This window comes from Natrix helvetica, assembly GCF_964273705.1.
Source record: "Natrix helvetica genome assembly, chromosome: 1".
Lineage (NCBI taxonomy): Eukaryota > Metazoa > Chordata > Lepidosauria > Squamata > Natricidae > Natrix > Natrix helvetica.
Window position 1 is genome coordinate 113,704,914 of NC_138548.1, and position 23,881 is coordinate 113,728,794.

General features: G+C 36.7%; 1 protein-coding gene across 3 annotated transcripts in view; it reads left to right on the plus strand.

The window, feature by feature from the left end:
* The window catches only part of SLC25A22 (solute carrier family 25 member 22), a 76,799-nt gene extending 53,186 nt beyond the window's left edge, over positions 1–23,613 (plus strand). For all 3 annotated transcript variants that reach the window (XM_081935181.1, XM_081935183.1, XM_081935182.1), the window contains 5 exons: positions 6,253–6,371; positions 10,420–10,594; positions 11,427–11,581; positions 14,009–14,084; positions 14,861–23,613. In XM_081935181.1, the coding sequence (XP_081791307.1) occupies positions 6,253–6,371; positions 10,420–10,594; positions 11,427–11,581; positions 14,009–14,084; positions 14,861–15,014 (679 nt within the window). In that variant the 3' untranslated portion in view covers positions 15,015–23,613. The remainder of the gene's footprint in view (positions 1–6,252; positions 6,372–10,419; positions 10,595–11,426; positions 11,582–14,008; positions 14,085–14,860) is intronic.
* The last annotated feature ends 268 nt before the right edge of the window (positions 23,614–23,881 follow it).

Genomic DNA, 23,881 nt, shown 5'->3' on the forward strand with positions numbered 1-23,881 from the left:
CAATATGCAGCCAATTGGATAGGGTAGAATTGGGGTTTAGTTAGATCAGGAGTGTGTCAACCTTGTCAACTTTAACACCTATGGACTTCACTTCCCAGAATACCCCAGTCAGCCATGCTCCTGACTTAGATCTTGGCAAAAAGAAGGATTCAGTCAGCGCTTTCTCCCAAGATATTTTCCCCATCAAAATCAGTTTATCTGAATTTTAATGGTTATTGTAGAAAATGAATATTGTTTCCCTGCAGAAGGGGGCTGGCAGCTGCAATAAATATTACCAGTTTAATCATGCAAACATTCAGGGTCCCTTTTCATCTGAAACACTGATTACTATAAAGCAGCCACAGGAATTTTATTTTTTTCAGAGGGTTGCATAAGTAATGTCAGAATTTTTGTTTGTTTAAGCAACAACTTAAGCTGGGATTATTAAATTCAGTAGTATATCTGCTTTCATATGTTCCCTATGTGCATTCTCAATTATGACTCTGTGGGTTGACCTTGGGGTTAACAGCTCCTGTATTTTTGATAATCTAAAACTTCTAAGGATGAAATAGGCCTCAGAGTCAAATTCCTTGTGGAATGCATGGAAATGCATTTCTTGAAACACATAATTAGCATGCTATGGCTGTTAAATGATTTGTTGATAACAGCAGTACCAGATTAGTGGGACTGGTTTTACCTGCTTTAAACATCTGGTCCCAAAGACAGTTTTATAGCACCATAGATATATTTGTGTTGGAAGTACCAATAAAAATGGAACCAACAGAATGGAATTGGTTCTGGTGTCAACCTTAAGTATTAAGAATATATATTTGCATGTCCCTCAGTTTGGTAAAAATATTAATACATGTGCTGCTTTTGCAAATGAGTGATTGCAGAGATAGCAAAAAAAAAAAAAAACCACCCAACAATGCCCAGCTGGTACTTGAGCTGGAATTTTAATGATTTGATTCAGCACTATAGCACACAAGTTTTGAAGAATACAGAGCTATGTTTTTCCATTTCAAGATCAGATATAGAATAGTTTCAGGTGTACATCATGTTATTCTTGGTGTCCGCATTTTAGTACCCTCAGCGCACCAGTTTCAAAAGCATGGATGAATGTGGGAAGTTTTTTTGTATTCTCTGGGGAATCTTGCCTTCTATCCCTGGGGCTGTGCTTGGAGAGGGATGGTCAGCACAGAGCATTGTTGAAGGGAGGTGGAGTGGGAGGCCTGCTGGTGGGAACTCTTAGTCCACAAAGTGAGTGGCATGTTATCATGTGCTGCTAGAACCAGTGTCAAGAAAGTTAACCGGTTAATGATTAACCTGCTTGTAACCTGTTGCACAAACAGTGCCATAATGATACAATTGAAGAGATACCTCATAGGCTTTTACGCCGTGGTATTCTTGCTGATTGTTGTTCTGAGAACTATTACCCTATTAATTATTTTTAACTACCGTATATCCCCACTTACATTTTGTCTGTCTCCCAAGCACTGTGACTTACAAACAACCACAAATGATAAAGAACCACAAGAACAGTAAAAATACCCTAAAAGATCTGATTAAAAGTGTTAACAAGTCAGGGGCTATCCTAAGTGGGAAAATTCAGTTGCCATTGGGGATAAAGTAAGCCTGGTAAACTGAGACTTAACCATGTCCTTCTCTAGATAATTTTATTATATAGGTTATATTTTTTTCTTTTTAGAATCTCTTGGAAATCTCCATTAAGCCATCCACAATATCTGCCTAAATATCCTTAGTAAAGGGAAGCACTTCTCTAGAATAATTGGTTCCACTGTCAACCATATTACCATATGCTAATAGTAAAATTAGCCTATAATAAGATGTTGGAAGGAGTTGTTCGATTATTGTTTAACTACAGTTCCCATGGCAACCTTCAACAAAACATGCTGCGTATCTCTAATCTCTCTAACAGATGTGAACCAGTTCAAGGTGTTAGTTATGTTTTATATCAAATGATGATAGACTTCATGAGGGCAAAGAAGAATGGTCAAGGCCTCTGAAAGGCACAAATCTTCTCAAGTGCTGTGAAACGTGCATCTAAACAAATATTTATAGGACTTTGTAGTCAGAAAAATACGTACTTGCAAGGGTCTGAAAATAGTATCTAGCATTGCACTGCATAATTTCTACAGGCGATTTTGGAGCATATGTACACTACCATTTGGTCTCATTGGCTACTGTGACTCAGAAATTATTAGTAAAAAAATATTTTTGTAAATGTTTTCAAAAATTTTTTAATGTTCTGACTATAATCTTTGTTTAGTTACTACCTTGTTTAGTGACTGTTTGCTATTACGACAGTGATCAAAAGGCAAATTTACGACCAGGGCTTGCACTTGTGACCTTTGCAGGTCTGTAAAGCAAAGGAAAGCTGAAGTAAGATTGAACGCACAGTTGTGGTTTCAGTTAGCAACCACTTCACTTAATAACCAAGTTTCCGGTCCAGTTGTGGTCACTAAATGAGAACTATCTGTATTACTTTTTCCAAAGGAACTTTACCTTCATTAATATTGACTCCTTCCTGTGGTGCAATATAATCTTATTCTTTTTATCTTGACCTTCACATTGCTCTTTAGGGTTGTCCAAATATATTTGCTGAGCTTTGTTTCTTCCCTTCCCATCTATTAAGCATAGTTGCAATAACTGTTTCTTTATGCACCCTAGCCTAATCAGCAGGGAAATGGATACCTCCTTTTTATGTTTCTTGTAAGTGATACTATTTTGCTTAACAAACAAAAATGAGAGAGAATTGGTGCTTATAAGTTACAATGCCTAGTTTCTCTATGGCAGGGGTGTCCAAACTTGGCAATTTTAAGACTTGTGGACTTCAACTCTCAGAATTCCCCAGCCAGCTGCTGGCTGGGGAATTCTGAGAGTTGAAGTCCACAAGTCTTAAAGTTGCCAAGTTTGGACACCCCTGCTCTATGGCATAGCATCCAGGCAGTTTCTTCATCAATTCACTTTCTGGTAAAGAGATGTTCTTTGATTGGCTAGCCATGTTGTAACAACCATTATGCTGAAGTACCCATGTTTTCAAAAACTTAACTGTAACCACTATCATCTCACCCCCATGTTCAAAGTCCATTTTACTAGGTTGTAAAAGCAGCTTAGATTAATTCTGCTGAAAGGGTGGTAGTTTAATGGAATGTGGAAAATTTCGAAGATCAACTCCAACTTTTCTTTACTCATCACTTTAAAAGCCTCGAATATATTGATAGTTTTAATTATGAGAGAATTTTTTTCTAACTTTATACTGTTCTTGGGAAATTGTTTCAACTCAATTGTTTCAATTAATACTGAATATTTAATTTGTTTAAGTGCAGCTGTAATTATGTTCATAGGGTGGGTGATATTTTTTTTTGCTAAATATGGTATGATCTTTTTTTAAGGGTCTACCATCGGTCTTCAGTTTAATTACATAAGACTGTTAAATTGTAAAGGCTTATTTAAGGGATTTCTGGTTAATGAATGATGCATTTTTGAGTACCTGTAGTGGGAAAGCCGATTATAAATGATGATCGTGGTGAATTATGATTATACTGTAAAAAATTAGATAACTTTTACTTATCCAGCATTCTTTAGAACAGTATTTTTCAAAGCAGCATCCATCACACTGCAGCTTCCAGAATGACTTCAGCCTAGCTAATTAGAAATGCTGGGAATTGCTTTTCCAACGTATCTGGAGAGTTTTTCCAAAGTAGCCTTCTACTAATCAGGAGAAGCTCAACATTTTACCAAAAACAGATACCACAAGCAGACCCAGTTTCTGCACATCCTGATCCAGAAACTAAGATTATTTCAGTCACGTTTCAGTGAAAAATGTGAGGAAAAGGTTTGGAGGCAAGTGGCAAACTAACTTCCATTTTTAAAATATTGTAGCTGATCATAAAAGGAGTAAAAGTATTTTTAAAGAAGCTATTGCCCACTTCTCAGTTTTTGAGCACGCAAAAATAATTTTCAACAGATATTCAAGAGAAAATCTAAGCCTGTGAGGGAGTTAAGAGTTATTTTGTGTCCCTTAGAGAATTGATTCCCTGACGGATTCTATTCAAGGAGGGAATTGATTGCTTTAATGGCTTAAAAAGGATGTTGCCAACTCTGTTTTCTTTTTGTACCAATGTGACTTGGGTGCAGTGAAAATTCCTTCCTATATTCTCAAAGGAGAAATCTATATTTAGTGATTTGATCATCTCTGCTGTGGCCTTACAACTATAATCTCCTCAGATAAGAGAACTCCGCACCTAAGCAGCAATCATGCAGACTGAGGAACTGGCTGCATGTGGTTGCCTGAAGCTATTTTTCTGAGCCGGAGAGGAAACTTGAAGCAGTGGCAGTCCCTCTAGGTAAGGGGATGAATGTTATGCTACTCCAGGCTTCCCATAGGGGGAAGATTTTGATGGATCACAGATGCTAAGCTTCAGCTATGTGGTGTTGGCTTTGAAGACATAATTGGGCAATGTACCACCTCATTTTCAGCTCTAGCTAGTGACCGGTAGCCAAGATCCTTGGCTGCTCTGAATTCTCTGAGAAGTGACAAAATAACCTTAGTGCCAGAAATAGGCCAGCTTATACATTCAGAAAGTGGGTTCTACTCTGGATCTCTGTGTGATTTATGCTAGTCTTACCTAAACTATGTTTCCTGATCCTCTTTATTCAGTGTAACTAAAGTAATTTAATGGTCTCCTCTCATATTTTCCACCATGTAATAGATATATTAAAAATGCAAAAGAATGAATACATATTAAAATGTGAAAGCATTGGTTCAGATCATTCTTTCTGATTAGGCTGGTCATTGGTCATGGATGCCTTGTCAAAAGTCCCTTTAACAAAAACCATATTAACATAATAAAATGTTTCTGGTCATGAAGTTAAATATTATGTTGAAAAGAAGAAAACAGAAAGTCTCTGAATTCTACTAGAAGGCATGAGTATGGGAGGACTTTGTTTTTTTAATCAAATAGCATATTATTTTAATTCTGGCTTTGAAGATAACCTCTTGATGACTTGAGTGTGATTGGATTTCAGCCTGTTCTGTTCCAAACACACTGAACTGCTTTGCTTTTGCCTAGTAATACAGGCTAAGAGTTTCAGATTTGATCACTTATATTACACTAAGTTATCAAAAGTATGTGAAACTTCCTATTTGTTTGTGCCCAGTAGTGGAAAACAAATAGTTTAATATTTAATTCATTTAATCTTCATGTATTTAATATTTTTTTTATTTTCTCTCATGAAAATCATACAATATGGTGCCAAATTTTATAGGCACTCTTGGAGTTACCTATGAGGATTTTAAGATTACAAACGTCTACAACAGTAGATTGTAGTTTGATGGAAAGGGCTAAAACCTAAAGCCAAATATGCCTCAGGGTTAAAGGGAGGACCCATGATTCAGTTGCTTTTCTCCTTCATCCCCCTTATATTGTCCTTGAAAGTTACTTCTTTCTCAAAGTGTTGCCTGACTAAGAAGACCAAATTCCTTTCCTGTTATCCTCCTTTGCTCTGATGATGATGATACTCCTGTGGCTACAGTCTCCTATTACATTTTGACTTTGTAATGTCATCAGGGTGATGACAGCTGTATGTAGTATTATGATTTGCATTACACTTCTGCAGAGCCAAAATACTGTAAGGGAGAGATTTACTGCCTAGCACTGCAGTGGCTTTATTTCCAAAACAGGATTCTTGTCAACCTCTTAAAGAGACATCTAGCTTTACAGATTAACATAACTAATTCCCCTGGATTTTTTTTGCCTTGCCTCCAATGTTTTTGATTTATCTGTGTCTTCAAATAGTGTGCTTGGATAAATCTGGCTGTAGTTTTTGTTTTAAAATAACAACATAGAAGTTGTCTTTAAATAAAAGCAAGGATGGTATATTTCATTTTTCTGAGTGCTGTCTTTGTTCATTAAAAAAGCCATTGGTCTTTCAAAATTGTACTGCAGTGCTGTGTTATTGAGCTAGTAGTCTTCATATTTTATATGCCATTGCATTCATGATCAAGAAGACCAAACTGGACAGGTTTGATGACTCTCATTCCCTGCAGTTTGTTTGTCATTTGATTCCTTAGCAGTAAAAACTGGGCATTTTACTGAAAGAACAAAAACCTGTCTGGTTTGTTGTTGTCACTGTTGCTGCTGCTGCTGCTGCTGCTGCTGCTGCTTGAAATCAGATTATTCTGAGTGGTTGGATTGCCTAGCTGAATTTCTTGTGTGCTTGTTTCTTTCCTCCCTGTCTTTTTGCCAGAGCCAAGCTGACGCTGCCGAAAGAGATGCTGGCCGGTTGTGGGGCAGGGACCTGCCAGGTGATTGTCACTACTCCCATGGAGATGCTCAAAATCCAGCTACAAGATGCAGGCCGAATTGGTACCTTATCTCTCTCTCTCTCTCTACTTTGTTCATGTAATAACAGAAAATGTATCCAATGATTCATAACAATGGGAGAAAGCTAAGAGAGCTACTTCATGGGTAAGAGGGACATGAGGCAAGCTATCCCAACTTCAGATTTTACAAAGAGAAAGATGCAGTTTTCCCAAACCATCCATTTTAGGCATATATTTAGATTTAAATTTCCACCATATCCTGAAAATGGTCAGGACTGGAGTCATGGAGATAACAGGAGGGCCTCTATAAAATAATGACAGGATGCCAGATTGGGAACACTGAATTATTGTTATTCTTTTATTCACCCATTGCAGTTGATAAAAGACTCAGCAGGTTATAATCACAATGTTATTAAAACATACATGGTACAATTCCACTTCTGCATAAGTAATCCCCAAAAGATTAAAATAATTAAACTAAAGGTAGAAACAGCGAACAAATAGCAATAAATATAAGAAATGGATGATTATATTAAGAGTCAAAAGATTTCTTAAATAGCTCCATTTTTAATAGCTGAAGTCAATAATAAAGTGTAGGAATAAATTTGGAGTCTGACAAATTAGAGCTATGATAACATCAGTTCCTCCCCTTTGTTTATGGAAAAGTGTTTTCTCTTTTTATCCAGACATGGGTGATTTACCTCATGTATAGAACTCTTTTAATGAAACTAGATCTTTTAAGTATTTAAATAGTGGAGAAAAGATGGGAAAAATAATAGCTTTCTTGTGATTTTAAATTATTAAATTGGAGAACTCACGCAAGGAATCAGTCACCCTTGATGCTTTTATTCAACTTTTTCTCTTTTTCTTCACTTGTACAGTTGCCTTCCGAAGCCCTAGAGGATATTAGTTTTGCCTTATGCAAGTTTCATGTGCAACTCTTCTAGTTCTTCACACACACACATACATACACACTTTTTTGGGGGGCGGACTGGTCTACTTCAAAACAAAACCCAGTACTCAATCTGTGTGTAGAGCGGGAAAAGGATGAATATATGTACTCTGAAATGGTGGGACACACTTCACTTCCTATATTAAATGTTAATTTTGCTGATTCAGGAATGATCCTCATTTTCAAATAGACACCTTCTAAGTGTTGGGCTGTAGGTCCCCAAGCCAACAGTCCATAGTGCTTGTGGGAGCCACTTCCACCTCCTTCTGGAGTGATGTTAGTGTGGGACATAAAGTTGAATGAAAAATGACTGCTATTGTTGGAGCTGAGTCAGCCACACTGTTCATTTATTTCCTAAAGCCTCAGTCTAGTATAGACATTATGTCAAGCTAGACTGCTGTGAATGAGCACCACGCTATATTATCTCTTTATACTTTTATTTGCCTTTTTTCCTGTCTCTTCATTTTTCAGTTCAAATAAGCTAATGCAGATTATTTTTATTATTATTATTATTTGCAGAAAATTGTCACTGTAGAACAAAGGTTGACATAAGTTGTGCAGAAACTATTTTAACTCTCTACACTAGCTTTTGTAAGACTTCATGTAGCCTACTCTGTGGCAAAAAAACAGAAAGATTACAAGAGAGTAGTTAATGGGAAAAAGCAGAGGGTGTAGATCTTAAACATAAATTAAAATGGCTGCCCCTGATTTGTGCCCTCAGCTGATTACAGCAAAAATTTAGAGAGGGAAAAGTAAAATTTTTACAGGATTAAGATTGAGATTAAAGGTAATTTTCTGGTCTGACAAGATCATAAACTTGTCAATACAAAGCTGCCAAAAAAGCATCTGCACCTGAAGCAGTTAAGAAACAAATTTCAGAAGTGATTAGAAAAGGAATTATATAAACCCCAGTGCCCTTTTAAAGGCACTGACTATTGTTTGTGCAAGTTGTCGATTTCCTGACTTTCCAGAGTTCTAAATCTGTAAGAGCCTCTCTAGCTCTTCATTCCACTGTGATTGTTGGCTCCACTTTTTGTGCTATCATCTTCAGTTTGTTGTTTCTTTCCCAGAAGTTTTAATTTATTATTTTTAAATATAGTTTTAATACACTTCAAAAATATTAACATTTATTTTATTTTTTAAAAAAACACTAGTTGCTAATATAATATTGTGTATAACCTAAACAGCATCTTAACTGTAATGATTATAACTATATTATTAATAAATGCAGGACTATTATATGTTATTATGTAAAATATATACAAAGAGCTAAATATGAATTATAAACTGTACAAAAAGCTATGTAGTGGGAAAAAAGGGGGGGGGGAAGCAATTCTAAACTACCCAAGTAAAGAAAAAAAAGGTAACTGCCCAAAAAGGAAAAAAAAGAAAAAAATTAAACAAGAAATGTGAAATTACACTAAAAACAAAAACAAAAATCTACACTTACATTGTATCTAACTATACAGGAGAGGGAAGTTGAATAACAACGAAAACAATGTATCAGGCTGCTAAAGTATATAACTTTAATTTCAACACCATGATCCAACTTTTAAATAATGAATTAAACCTCGACCTTATACAGGTAGTCCTCGACTTTACAACCATTTGTGTAACAATGATTCAAAGTTATGATATCCTTGGAAAAAGTGATTTATGAGATGTAGTTGCAGTTACGACTGTCTCATACACATACTTGATTGTAATTCACATTATCTGGAAACTGGCTCATATTCATGATCTGATGTTGCATCCTGTAGTCATGTTCATGATTTCTGGGGTTTATTTGGCCTATTTTCAGGAAAAAAAAAACATTGGGGAAGCTAGATTTGTTTAACAAACGCATGATTGTCATAAAATTGCATCCAACTTCGACAGAAATTTTGATCACACATCTGTGGTTGTACATTGAGGATTAACTATACAATAGTATTATCCAGCTAATTCAAAGGCTGAGTGTTGACAGTTTTATTAAACCAACATAAAGTCTCAGGAATAGATATTCTTCTTTCACATCAGTCCAAGCCAGGGGTGGGTTCCTGCCAGTTCTAACCTCTTCTATAGAAGAGGTTCCACAAATCTACAGTGCCGTTTAGAACTGGTTCCAGCTTCCTCCCCCCACCCGTCCGCACATCATCAAGATGAAGAGCGAGAGGAGGAATTCTGGGAGATGAAGTCCACAAGTCTTAAAGCTGTCAAGTTTGAACACCCCTGGGTTTTTTTTTCTAAAGGGTTAGGGGTGCAAGTGTCTCGTGACTTGACTGCTTTAAGAGTTGCACACTTCAATGCCAGAGTTCCTGAGCCAACATGACTGGAGGAGGAATTCTGGGAGTTGAAGTCCACAAGTCTTAAAGCTGTCAAATTTGAACACCGTGTTTTTTTTTCTAAAGGGTTAGGGGTACAAGAGTCTTGTAAATTGACAGTTTTAAGACTTGCGTGCTTCAAATGCCAGAGTTTCTGAGCCAACATTTTGGTTGCTAAGCAAGAGCGTTGTTAAGTGAGTTTCACCACATTTTACAAGTTGGCCATGCCCACCCAGTCATATGGCTGGCAAGCCACTCCCACCCGGTCACATGGCCAGCAAGCCACACCCACAAAGCAGGCCACACCTACAGAAGAGGTTCTAAAAAAAATTGAAACCCACCACTGGTCCAAGCTTATATACAGTAGCAAAAAAATTAATAATCATAGATAGAAGGATTCTAGGTCTTTTGAATATAGTTTATCAAAACATTAGCATATACATATATTGGTTTTCCAGGAACCTGGTTCATCATAATGGTAATAGTTAACCAATAAAAAGTTATATGAGCATACCCCTAGAATATGTACTAAAGTAGTCTTTGAATAAGAACAAGTAAAATTCTTATATATCTATGGAGATTCTCAGTCATCCAGGTTGTCCCAAAGGTGCTTTTTCAAGAGGCAGCTGGACTTTCTGCTTAACCAGAAAGGTTGCCTTTTGAAAAAGCACCTTTGGGACAAGTAAAATTCTTGTGTCTTGTTCTCTATTTATTCTGAGTTCAGAGAAGAATAGCTTTTTAACAGCTTAACCATCTGTTGTGGTTTCCACTTGTGCTGCATCCTCAGACTAAAATGGAAGAATCTAAGTGGTTTTGCTGTTTTGGTTCCTCTGCAGCTGCTCAGAAGAAGTCAATGATAGGACAAGCTCAGCTCAGCCCATCATCCACCGGCACGGGAGCTGCAGAGTCGGTGGTAGAGACGCGAATGACAGCGATGCAAATCACAAGAGATTTGCTTCGGAGCAAAGGCATTGCAGGACTGTATAAAGGACTTGGAGCCACATTGCTCAGGTTGGCATTTTCTCCAGACACACACGCAACCATTTCAGTGGCATGTGTGTATTTAGCAGAGGTGGTATTCAGCAGGTTCTGACCAGTTCTGGAGAACCAGTAGCAGAAATTTTGAGTAGTTCGGAGAACCGGTAAATACCACTTCTGATTGGCCCTGCCCCATCTATTCTCTGCTTCCCGAGTCCCAGCTGATCTGGAAGAAATGGAGATTTTAGAGTATCCTTCCCCTGGAGTGGGGAGGGAATGGAGATTTTCACAGTATCCTTCCCCTGCCATGCCCACCAAGCCATGCCCACAGAACCAGTGGTAAAAAAATTAGAATCCCACCACTGGTGTTTAGGTAAAAGGTCCTAATGCTCCTGTGCTCCTTTGAGCACAGCGACTTGGCTCTATCCCTGTTCAAAAGAAATCATGTGTTTCTATCAGAAATGTTGTATTTATTATTTCTGAGGTATTTCTAAAATTGTTATGAATTGCTACTGCCTGCTGCTGATTTGGTTAGTCTCAGAAGATTTCTTTGCATGTAAATTGGAAGCAAGAAAATATTTTAGGAGAGAAGAAGGGACTTAGCTAGAAAGGGGTGGATCTGAATGAGCAGCGTTACCTTCGCTTGAGTCTTCATTCTGTCAGGAGGGCCAAAACCTGCCAGGGATGCTCTGTGGAGTAGCTTAATGGAGCTAAATGCAAGTATAAAGTGAGAAACAGAATTACTTTCTCAATACACACATCAGATAGTTATAATGAACATGTGCGTGGACAACTAGTGCTATTATGGGACAGAAAGAAACAGCTTTTCAAAAATCCCAGTCATTGTGTGCCTCTCTTCTTGTAGGGATGTCCCATTTTCTGTTGTTTATTTTCCACTGTTCGCCAACCTGAATCAACTGGGGCAGAAGAGCCCTGACGTCAAGGCTCCTTTCTATGTCTCCTTCCTGTCTGGATGCGCGGCAGGCAGCACAGCAGCCGTAGCTGTCAATCCTTGTGATGGTAAGTACTTTTATAGCATTCATTGGGGGGTGCGGGGGCAGGAAGATCCAGCAACATTGCTGGCTATGAATGCTGAGAGAAACAACCAAAACAAAACAAAAACAGTAAAACAAACATTTAAAAACTATAATTAAAATAAGCCCTAAGTGTTTGGAATATTTTTAATTAAAATTGGCTCCCACATATCAAAGGCAAATTTGGAAAAACCTTGTGCTTATTGGCAGATTAACACCAGAATTCTGCTGTGTTAACACTGTCTGGTATATTAGCACAGCAGAATTCTGATCTTCATTTGCTAATGAAGACAAGATTATTGGGATAATTTATACTCTGCTGCTATTCCCGAGAAAAGCAAAGAACCAGCTAAGGCAATCCATGTGGAACAAAGGATTAACTCCAGGCTATCTGAAGGCTCCACATGACTTCCCCTGAAGCATCAGAGATTTCTCAAGGAGTTGCCTTACACATGTTGAAGTCTTTACTTCTCAGGAATCATCCGTTCGGACACAGTTTATTGAACAAAATTTAGATTACAAATGGTTAGACTTTTGATGTAAGCCAGAAAAGACATACCAACCATGAATACTAACACTTTAGATCTAACCCTAACCCTAGATTCATTTTCATTGGAAATGCAATTTTCCCATATATTTTGCTGGGATCCACAAACTATTCCAAAGGAAAAGTTCTCAACATCTCTTCCCTTAGAAAATATCTAAGAATACATCCTTAATAATACTGTTCAGCCATGACTCCATATAGACCTAATATGAACCGTAACCCTATTTTCATTTTGATTAGCAAAGAGATTTTTGACTATATTTTGCTGTAATCCAGAAATAACACCAAATGAAAAGCTCTCGCAGTCTCTGATCTTAGAAAACCGTTAAGAATCTATGCCTACATTAGTTTTTGGGCATGATTCCAAATAGACCTAACTCTAACCGTATGTGTAGCTTCATTTTCATTGGCAATTAATAATTCCCATGTATTTTACTGTGGTCTACAAACAAATTGCAACAAAAAGCTGTCACCATCACTTTCCTTAGAAAATCACTAAGAATATACAATTTCCCTAACAATACTTTTCTGCCATGACTTCAAGTAGGCCTAACCCTAACCCTAACTTGAGATTCATTTTCATTGGCAATGGGATTTTTCCACGTATTTTAATTTGCTCCACAAACTACTCCAAAAGAAAATCTATCAACGTCGCTTTCCTTAGAAAACCCATAAGAATCCATCCCTAGCATTAAGGTTTCGCCATGAGACCTAATCTTAACCCTAGATTCATTTTCCTTGGCAATGGGATTTTCCCATGTGATTTACTGTAGGCCACAAACAACTCCTAACACAAAACTATCAACTTTCCTTAGAAAACTGCTAAAAAACTATCCCTAGCATTATTATTATTTTGTCATGACTCCAAGTAGACCTAACCCTAACCGTACTTTCATTGGCAGTGGAATTTTCCCATCTATTTTACTGTGGTTCAGAATCCAATCAGAAAGAAAATCTGTCAATGTTGTTTCTTTAGAAAACATCTAAGAATCTATCCCTATCATTACTTTTTGGGCATTATTCCAAGAAGAATTAACCCTAGATTCATTTTCCTTGCTAATGGGATTTTCCTATGTATTTTACTGTGGTCCAAAAACAACTCCAAATGAAAAGCTATCAACATTGCTTTCCTTAGAAAACCTCCAAGAATGTATCCTAGCGTTAATTGTTAGCCATGTTTCCCAGCAGACCAAACAGTAACCCTAAACCTAATTCTAAGCCTAACCTAGATTCATTTTGATTGGCAATGGGATTTTCCCATGTATTTTACTGTGGTCCACAAAAAACTGAACAAAAAGCTGCTAAGAATATTCCCTATTAATACTTTTTCAGCCATTACTCCAAGTAAACCTAACCCTAACCTTAGTTTCATTTTCTTCGACAAGGGGATTTTCCCCATGTATTTTAGTGTGATTCAGAAACAACTGTGAACAAAAAGCTGTCAACATCTCTTTCCATTGAAAACTTCTGAGTGTTAGGTTCTGAAACTCTTACTCCTTTTATTTTTACTTTACAGAGAAGTAGGGAGGGTCCCTTCTGAAATGGCCCCCACTCCTCTTTTCCTTTTGCAGGCTGAGATGCATTTACATGAGGATATCTAAGCTCAACTCTTCCTTCTGTCTCCCAAAGTCATTCACACACAAATTCCTCCTTGTCAAATAATGTATGATTAGTTCTAAGAAGAATGTTCTAAATCAAGATTAAATATTGATATGTTCTTGGAGTGAGAATTGATAAGATCTTTTCAAGTACAGCTTTGATTGATTGAATAAAAGTATCTGTAACCATTGAAAAACTTGCAAAAAATAACTTGACACAAATTAAGGCACTGATTATAATAAACTTTACCATTATATATTTCTGCAGTAATCAAGACAAGACTTCAGTCCTTGCAGAGAGGAGTCAATGAGGACACATATTCAGGGATAATAGACTGTGCCAGGTAAATTATCTCTGTCTGAAGGATGCTGTTAAGGAGTAGATAACAGAGGATTAGCAATGGAAGGATAGTATCTTGAGAGTGGTTGGCATAAAACTTGCTACTGCTTCAGCAAGCAATCCAACTATAGCAACAAAAGAACCAACCTCTATGGTGATGTCCTCCACATTGCAACTGGTCCAGATTTAGGCTGTTATCCTTGTTGTCTGTTGAGACCTCAATGATTTGGGTCAGGTCCATGGTTACCATGGAGATCCTTAACCACCCCATACTCCGTGCCACTCATAAGAAGCTAAACCCCAAGAACTAGCAACCACAGTAATAGAATTCAGGCAGAATTCTTGCTACAAACATGGAGGCCAGTACAACAGTAACAAACCCAATGGCTCTCTGAAGGCCATCTTGAAGGGGTTTATATCTGATTATCTCCAGAGTAGAACTTCTGAAACCTTTCAAGACCTCCTGGATTGCAATTGTTATCCCCATACCCCACCCCATTTCATGGTTGGTGCCAGACCTGAAACCTAGGTGGACTCATGTTCAAGAGAGGTACTTCCTCCTCTGGGCCTCTTCCCAGAGGAGGTGTGTAAATCTCACATGTAAAGTGGTTGATCTGATACTGGCTTGGCATGTTTGCTAACTCCAGACAGTATGGTTTGTAAGCTATGTTTTGTGGATTAATGCAATGTATTCAACAAACTCATATTAAAACCAGTCATGCTTTAAGATAATATTTGAAGCCAGTGGTGATTTCATCTCTTTTCTGTGTCTTTTTCTAGGAAAATCTGGCGTAATGAGGGTCCCTTGGCCTTTTTTAAGGGGGCATATTGCAGAGCCTTGGTCATTGCCCCACTCTTTGGTATTGCACAAGTTGTCTATTTCATCGGCATTGCTGAATTCATCCTCGACATGTTTCCACAGCATCGGGATTAACCTCTCACCCTTCTTCTCATCCAATTGGAATTCATCATAGTATTTTTGTCATTGTGATGTCAGAGCAACGGCACAAAGGGTTCCAAGCAGTAATAGTGGGAATGAATGTTGTCTCTAAAGTTATTTTTCCTCACATCAACATTGCTCTGAGGAGGGATACGTAAATAGTCATATCTGTTTTTTAATTAGCAATTTTAAAGACACTGCTTAACACAGACTGTCCAACTGGCCTGTTGTTCCTCTTGTCTAGTGGAAGATGAGCTGCCTCTCTCCCCTTTTCTGGAACTGCCAACAACTCAAGAAGGATCAAAAGAACAGAATGTGGTTCCATGCCTCTATTCTTGGGGTTAGGTCTCTGGGGGAAAAAATCGATTGGTACCCAATAAAAGGGAAGTCATTTTGACCCAGACAATTACTGAGATCAAAATATTTGTTTTTAGATGAGTCTCCTAAACATCCCTTCTCCAAATTAGCTGGACTTAATGAACTTTTAAATATTCAGAAAAGCAAAGGGAAAGCTGCATCTTAATGTTTTGATTTTATGAAATGATCACCTTCATAATAGGTCCATGTGGGAAAATGTACTCAGGACAACTGTGCTTTTGCCCTCTAAAACCTCATCTTTTGGAAATGTTCAGGTTCATGAATTACCTGTGAGCCATGACAGTTGGGGAAAACCAAATTATTTGAGTTATTTTTTTAAAAAAATATGCTGGATAAAACTCTAGTCTAGTAACATAAATACTCTTCTCTTTCAGCCTAAGATGCTGCTCTCCATGCTACTTTTCACCCCATCCTGGGTTTCACATGTCTGTGTCTTTTAACCTGTGTCTAGAATGTGTTTGTTGCTCCCTTATTTTTGTTTGGGACCATGGCAAGACCAAAGGCAACTGAACTCTTTTGTGGCTGGTCAGTGGTACAAAAAAGCTGGGGAACAGAGCATGAGGAAGGAAAACCTTGTATGTTTCTTTAGACACACCAAAGTCAAAGATGTTTAATTTAACCTATATACCAGGAGATTATCATTTTTTCTCCTGAACAACAGATTGCATTTTTGAGATGCCAGTTTTTATTGTAAAGGGGAAGTTTGCATATTTATTATTTTCATAAAAGTCATCCATGCATATATGTTCTCATTTTAAGCTGGTTTTCTGTTGTTTTTCCCTTGCATTTGCTTTTTCAGTGGAAAAAGTCATTCTGATATTGGCTTTTTCTTTTTTTTGTTCTTGGCTTTGGTTAATTCAGTCAGCGGCTTTTCTTTGACTATCCTTTTTGAATATCAACATTGGGAGACAATTTTTTTAAAAAACAAAAGGTTTCTCTTTAAAAATTACAACACTTTTAGTCTTAGGGGACAGAAGATCCAATTTTTGGCATGTTTTCGCTTGCATTTTGGACTTCTTGTCTCTGTAGATTGCTTTAGTTGCTAGTATCTTCATGCCATTCTATAGAAAGAATTTTTTTACATAGCTGTCTTCTTTATTCAGAAATGTTCTTGGATTCAAAATCTGAATGTTAACTATGTTCATATTCCTTATGAGATCTTTTGAATAATAAGGATTTTTTAAAATGCATCATTAATTTTTCTACTTGCTCTTTCAAATTCAATGTAAAACCATGTCTGTTTTGGAAAGTAAGTTGTAGGATTGAAGATGGTCAAAATAACTGTGGGACAGGTAAGACTGGTTTAGAATAGAAGCTATATTTAATAATTTGTTTCCCGAGACACAGATTTTTCTTTACTGTAAGGTTTTTTATAAGCATTTAATCATGATTTAAAACTTCTTTTGCAATATTTCTTTCACCCAGCAATTCAGACATCACGTCAAAAAAAAAAAAGGCTGCCTTAAGGTTTCATTTTAAACCAAGAAATATAATGGCACATAATATTTGAATTCATTGCAACAAAATATTTTGATATCAGAAATTAAGCAAAATTTTGGGTTTTTAGGAAGCACAAAATTAGGATTAGTTGATGCACTTTAATAAGTAAAGTTTAGATCCTTATTTTAATTAACATTTGGTTAAATGAAAACTTTAAAAATATAATTGTCATTTTTTTAAAAAAAAAGAATTAAAATGTTTAATATCCTCTATAATAGTGTGTACAAGATTAACGGTCTGAGATTCTATTTTAATTCCAAGTAAACCTTTGCTTGGGTGAAAGCATGGATAAAGAAAATTATTTATACCTCAGCTAGGGCCAGATTAATAAAATTGCCACTAGATTGCAGCTGCATGCTTTATCAGGCAGATTTCCTGCTGAGTTGTGGGTCAGCAGTACTGCTGGAAAAGAAGAAAAAGCACTATTTGGGGGCAAGGAAAACTTGACCGTGTCCCAGATTTAGTAAAATAAGGTGTCACTATTTCACAGGCCTTCATATTATCTAGCAATGTAACACTTAACGCTAATATTTTAAAGGCATGCTTATGCTGCAGAGACAATCTAACTGGAGTGTAATTAATGTTTGTCTGAATGCTTGTCAAAGGGGCTTGTGGCTCTGTGGAGCCATGGTTAACTGGGTTCTTTTCTTGTAGGGAAATTGTGAATCACTGCGGTATTGACAGTCTCTTAGATGTCTTGATTTCCGAATGTTTACTTGCAAGTGCTCACTTTACAAAGAAACCCTCACAATGTGACTTCAAGCATATTTTAAGTTATAGAAGTTTTTTGTCTTGTTTTAGCAGATTTGAGTTTTTCTACTTAAGATCCAAGAGCTTTGACAGGCCTCTTGCAGCCTATGGTGACTTTTGCACATTCCATGTAACACAGTTGTATTTAGGATAATCTCGATAAAGCAAAAAGATTGAACTGACAATGAATTGCTTGTATTCTTTTTAAATATGTGATGTTGTGTGCTCTTTAGCCTGTGACGACCAACACTGGCTAAAGTTTGCAATGAAAGTAAGATAATGTCCATAGGTGAACTCCTCTTTATTTTTATACAGTGAGCTTCCCATTGCTTCTCTTTATCAATCTGTATTTCAATTTTTGCATGAAAGCACAGGAACTTGTTGGCAAGTAAAAGCTCTCTTAATTGCATGTTTGGAAAAATATGTGCTGGAAGTGAGCATCTAAAAATGGCCTCTTGGTACAGTACGGTTGGGGACTGCCTTAGAAGAAATCTGTGTAGGCCCTGCCTCTAGCAATATCCACCTAGAGTTTGGATGGTGATGATCATTAGGAAGGGAAATTGAGAACTGATGTATATTAGACTGAGGTAGAATAGAAGTTAATGGTGTTGGGTTTTTAATTGGATAAAACTAAAAGCTTTTTCTGTTTTTACTTTGGACATACTATGGAAGACAATGTGTACAACATAAAATGCATATATACATTCTGGTCTACATAAACTTGTTATCTAATACCTGATATCACATTTTATATTCTTCCCCACTAGTGTAACATCAATATAAAGCTCAATCCTAGGTCTAATCATGTGCTGGTTAGTTGTCATTTTTTAAAAAATTTAAATGACCACATTTTTGTCTGTACTCAGAGGATACAAGCGGGTTAAACAGGTAACATGTCTTAGCCACTGCATGCTAACTGAGAAGCAACAAATTTTCAGGACTACGTTTAATTTACTAAATACGGATTAAGTATTCTAGATCTTGTGCATAAAAGCTCAAAAAGGACTCTGAATGATTAAATAATAGTACCATGATTAAACATGATAATAGCAAATGTAGGCTATTTGCTGATCCCTTCTCAAGTTCTAAAAATATAATGCTATTTAATTAAAATGGGCATTGTGGATGAAACATAATTTTAAAAGCTGGCGGAGGTGGGTAGGTATCTAGAAGAGATTTGAATATAACGGGTGACATTAACAGGGAAAGGGCATCACAAGGTGACTTTTGTGTCCTTCTGACTAAAGCCTATTTCATGAAAGTTACCAACCAGATACTCATTTAAGGGTATTCATTTTGTTAGTACTTCAAAATATTTTTATATAAAACTAGAGATAGAGTCTCCTGTAAATTGTTGTGTAAGCTAAAATGAACATACATTATTTACTATGAGCGTCTACTGAAATCTTTTGCATTAGGAAAGTTTAATGCTGAAGATAACAAATAGTAACATTTGATTCTATACTTTCCATCTATCAATGATTACTTTTTGCCACAAAATATTATTAAGCAACATTTAAATACAGATAAAACCATCTTATAAACAAAGCAAATTAATAAATACAATCAAAACCCATTTGTGTCAGGTTTTCTTCTCGTATGTACTTTGTCCTCTGAAATTTTAAAAGCAGTTAGATTCTGTGAAAATTACAGTGATTTGTAATTAATGATTACAATATAACTGTAGAACTTGGGAAAAATAAACCATTAGCAGATTCATCTAATTAGGCATGATTCTGATTCACAGAAATCAGTGAACTTTTATTGAGTAACAGCAACAAGAAAATATCTCTTACATAGGGATAGTTTCTGTACTTTAAATAATTCTTGGTTAGGGATGTTGGTTATATAAAGAGCTATTTTTCATAGAATCTATTATTCCTTTCTGAACAATTATTTTCAGTAGACTTATTTGTAGACCATATTCCTAACCATTAACCAAATCTAGCTTCTTCTTTTTTGACACAATTTGTCCCAAGCCAAGACACTTATAATACAATCCTGTAGATCTCTCACTGGAATTATTTCTGAATTTAAAACCAAAAGTCCCTCATGCATCAAATATATGTTTATTAAAAGATACATTTGCCGATTGCCTTTTCTGAAAACTCAGGCCTTCATTTAACATGATTTTTTAAAAAATTAGGAAACAATTCTAGCTTTTATTCCCCTCACAAATACGTAGTAGCTCCTGTATGTAACATTCTGTCAAAAATCTTTATCAGTGAAGGTCAGATTTTAGACTTCATATTTTAACAGTATAGTTTTGAAAGCTAGTAGATATACCGCATTATAGCAGAGTATGATCTTTTTTCTTGTACAGCTTTGTCTTCCCACCATGTTAGATGGGAAAATGTTATAATAATCTCTCATATCCTCCTTTGCAAGTGCTTAGTGCTTATGGTTCTGTTGTCAATAAGAGAGAGTTTTGGTCCAGAGTAACCTGCATCTACAGGCAGGGGTGAGCTTCAAAAATTGCAGCAACAGGTTCGCTGTCCCATTGCTGGGTGGGCATGGCCTTGATAAGCGTGCCCTAGTCAGCCTCCTGCACCACAGTGGAGGGGTGGCTTTTTCACCCTTCCCAGGCTCCAGAGGCTTTTCTTGAGCTTCCAGGAGGGTGGAAACTGCTTCTCCCAGGCTCCGAAGGCCCTCTGGAGGCTGGGACTTCCAGAACCTCCGGTAGGCCTGTTTTCCCCCTTCCCCGAGCCTCCGTGTGGGCCCTGCACTTACCTGGCATGATGAACGGGCCATGTGGAGACTCCTAGGCTGGGAGGGATGGGTGTGGCCAGCCAGGGGTGGCATTTGGGGGGTTGTCAAACGGGGCAGAATCCTAGGTAGAGGATCGCCTGAACCCATGCGAACCCCCAGCAGCCCACCCCTGTTTACAGGGTAGGATATAAGCATTGGATAAACCGATGAGATGGAGGGTGATTTCTGCTTTGAGCTAAAGAGCCTATAGATGTAGCAAATGTCTACAGAGATGCTAATACTCTAGGACATATGTGCAGAGCTTTGGATAGAGGACAGCATTGACCTTCAAGGACATGCCCTGGGGCAGAATGAAAATAGGAGTTCAGCAATGGGAGGAAGAAAATAAATAAAGAATTGGAAAGCCCATGGGAACCAATGGACAAAGAGTTCCAGCTCACTTTCTCTGTTTCAAAATTAATAAATAATGGAGTACATTTGTTTCTGAGTTGACTTGAAAGACTTTCTGAATGTTTTGTTATTAAATCCATCTGTACTGTAAAATCAGTACAGTTCATTGATTCCTCCCACCATTAGATCTTCTGTTGCTATAATGAATTTATAAATTAAATTCTGGGTAGACCTGATACTTTTCCCCCCCATCAAAATTTCTGATATAAAACCAGATGTAATGTTAATTAGGAAATGCAGATTTCCCCTGATCAAATTCTGTGTTCTGTGCTATCTACCCCTTTGTACATCCATTAAATGAATTTTATCAATCGTTTCTCAATTATGGTTTCTTTGAATCTGGGTGTCTGCATGCATTGGAAAGTACCTGGCATTCAGGCTTAGTTACCTAGAAAAAATGTGAATCAGAATAGCACATTTAGGTACACCCAGAGGATAACAATATTTCTGAGATCCACACTAATAAAGGTGCATGATGAAAAGACAGTGATATTGGTAACATCTAGATCAAGGAAGGAGTTAATTTAAAACAATCTATCTGCTGATTTGAACCAAGCTAACAAGGCTAACAAAATGAGGAATTTAAAATCTTGTTTAATCTGATGCAAACTACACAGACAAAAAGGCATAAAAATAGTACAAAATCATTAAAATTGGTCATTAAATGTGTGGTGATAATCCTTGCTGCTACACTACTGAAATTTTAACAGTGGTTCCAGAACCACATATAAGATCTTGCTAAGGAATGGGTGCCAAGATTTGGATCTCTGCTCTAGACATTGGTGTGATATTAACACAAATATATGAATTCTCTTGTTCCCTTATTTTTCAATTAGGGCAGGGCTTGCAATAGCATCTGTGGAACCTTAACATTGAATAATGTTTAAACAACATTTCTAAATTTGGGAAGACTTTGCTATTGAAAGCCTTGCAAGATTTAGGGTAGTTGAATGCAACATTTCATGCAAGATACTGGAGTTACCTTGTGAGATCTTGGTTATGATAATCATTGAACTTTGCAGATATTTATCATTATTGTATTGCCCTTGTTAATGCACTAGTGCCTTTGTATGAAATAATGCCTGGAAAAATTTCCAGTTGATACACTTCACAATGCAACTTAACATTTTGATGACATGACTGCTGATGGGGAGGTTAATTTGAATGTTGTTTTCCCAACATAATTTACTGAACTCTTTGAGATTTCAGTCAATATTTACTATGAAATTCACCCTATTGAGGAGGGAAAAAATCCAGTTGTTATTTGTATTTGATTTATAAAGGATACTAATGTTTAAGGTGCTATAAGATTCCTTGTCACTTTTACTTCTTCAAAACTTTCTAAGCTAGTGCATTGTGCTGGTACTAAGTCATTTGCTGCTATGAAATGGATTGTAATACTTGATATGTATATTACAGCTCTGTTGTATAAATACAAAAAAAGCTAATTAAGCTATTAAGAATCCTGTTGTGTTACTGTGCAGTAGCTTACAATATATTCTTATGACATGAAAAGGAAGTAAATAAGGTATCTGTATAATAAGGTTGCAATTTTCTAGAAACATGGGATCAGTTTGGGAAGATTAAATTTTAAAATTCCCATTTTTCTGATGAAACCTGCCATATGAGAGTGGGAATTAATATTTTATAGCTTTGTATTGTGTCACTGTAACCTTAGAAGGAAGTCTAAGAAAGTCAACTGCTTGAACCACAAAGAGCCTGAACAAAATGACGAATGGGATATACACTTACAATTTTTAAAAACTATGTTTTGATCACATTTTGATCATTGGTTGTTGCAAATCTTTTGGCCAGTGAATGTGTTTTGAATATAAAATTAAGACATACTTGAATTCAATCTGAAAATTTAAATGGCCTGTTAAATATGTGAATGATGCTTCATCATCCTTCTTGGAAGAAAAAGGTGACCTTGAAAAATCAGCTTACTTTTCATTTTTAAGTATGGATTTTCAGTTCCATCTGCTTCCTGTCATAGTCTATTAAGACAACTCAAAGTTATAGCCTGATTCATTTGTATTTTTTTCATCCTCTGCCTCCTCCACCTGTCCAAGCATTGGCATCTGAATGGACTACAAAGCATTTTTTTGTGTTCTGCTCCTTGCCATCTTCTTTATGGCATTGCCATGTCCTTCCTTGTAGCCTTGAACAGAACTCCATTGCTCAAATAATCTTCCAATTCTCTATACATCCTATATAATTTACTTGCTTCTTCTCTGACCTTGGATTTAAGAAAAAAATAGTGTTGGTATTATTTTTTTCATGCAACTCTTCCGATGCTGCTTGTACCATGAATAAGTTTCTAGTCTATTTCATGTGAGACACTTGCTTAAAAAGGGGAGAGATTGTGAGATGCATTGCGCTTTTTTAAAAAAAATGAAGGAAAATCATACAATCTTGTAGCCTCCGTCTGTAATAGACTACAGCAGTTATCCATAGCCATAAAGGATATTCACTTGTGCCATTTTTTTTCCTTTAGGATTTTGCATAATTATTATTATTTAAATAAAATGTATCTATTAAAAGAGGGAAAGACTTACGGTAGATTTAAATCCATGGCAGAAGACATGTCATTTAGCTTTGCTATAAGAAATGTTAGTTAAATGTCATAATTTTAGGCCAAATATAACTACAACAGCAAACGCCCACCATCTGTCCCAGTGATAATCCATAGCATTTCCCCAGATGTTCCAGTGATCTCCTTAATCCTGTTTATCTATGTTGGCTTCCCGTTCTTCTGCTTCCTTCAGCCTTGCCAAGAACAGGGTTTTTTTTTCACCATGCATTTGAATCACATGCCCAGCTCTCAAGTTTCTGCTTCTGATCATTGTCTTTGGGGAACAGTCTTTATTTTCTTTAGAACAGATTGGATTGGTTCCCCTTGCTGTCAAGGGTTCTCTCAGTAATAGTCTCCAAATCCATAATTTGAAGGTGACTATTTTCTTTACTTTCAGTGCTCAGCTTTAACAGATTATATCATTGGAAAAAACACTGCTGTTTTGAATTTTAATGGCATTAGAGTGTGCTTATCCTTCATGAACTTGTTAAATTTGTCA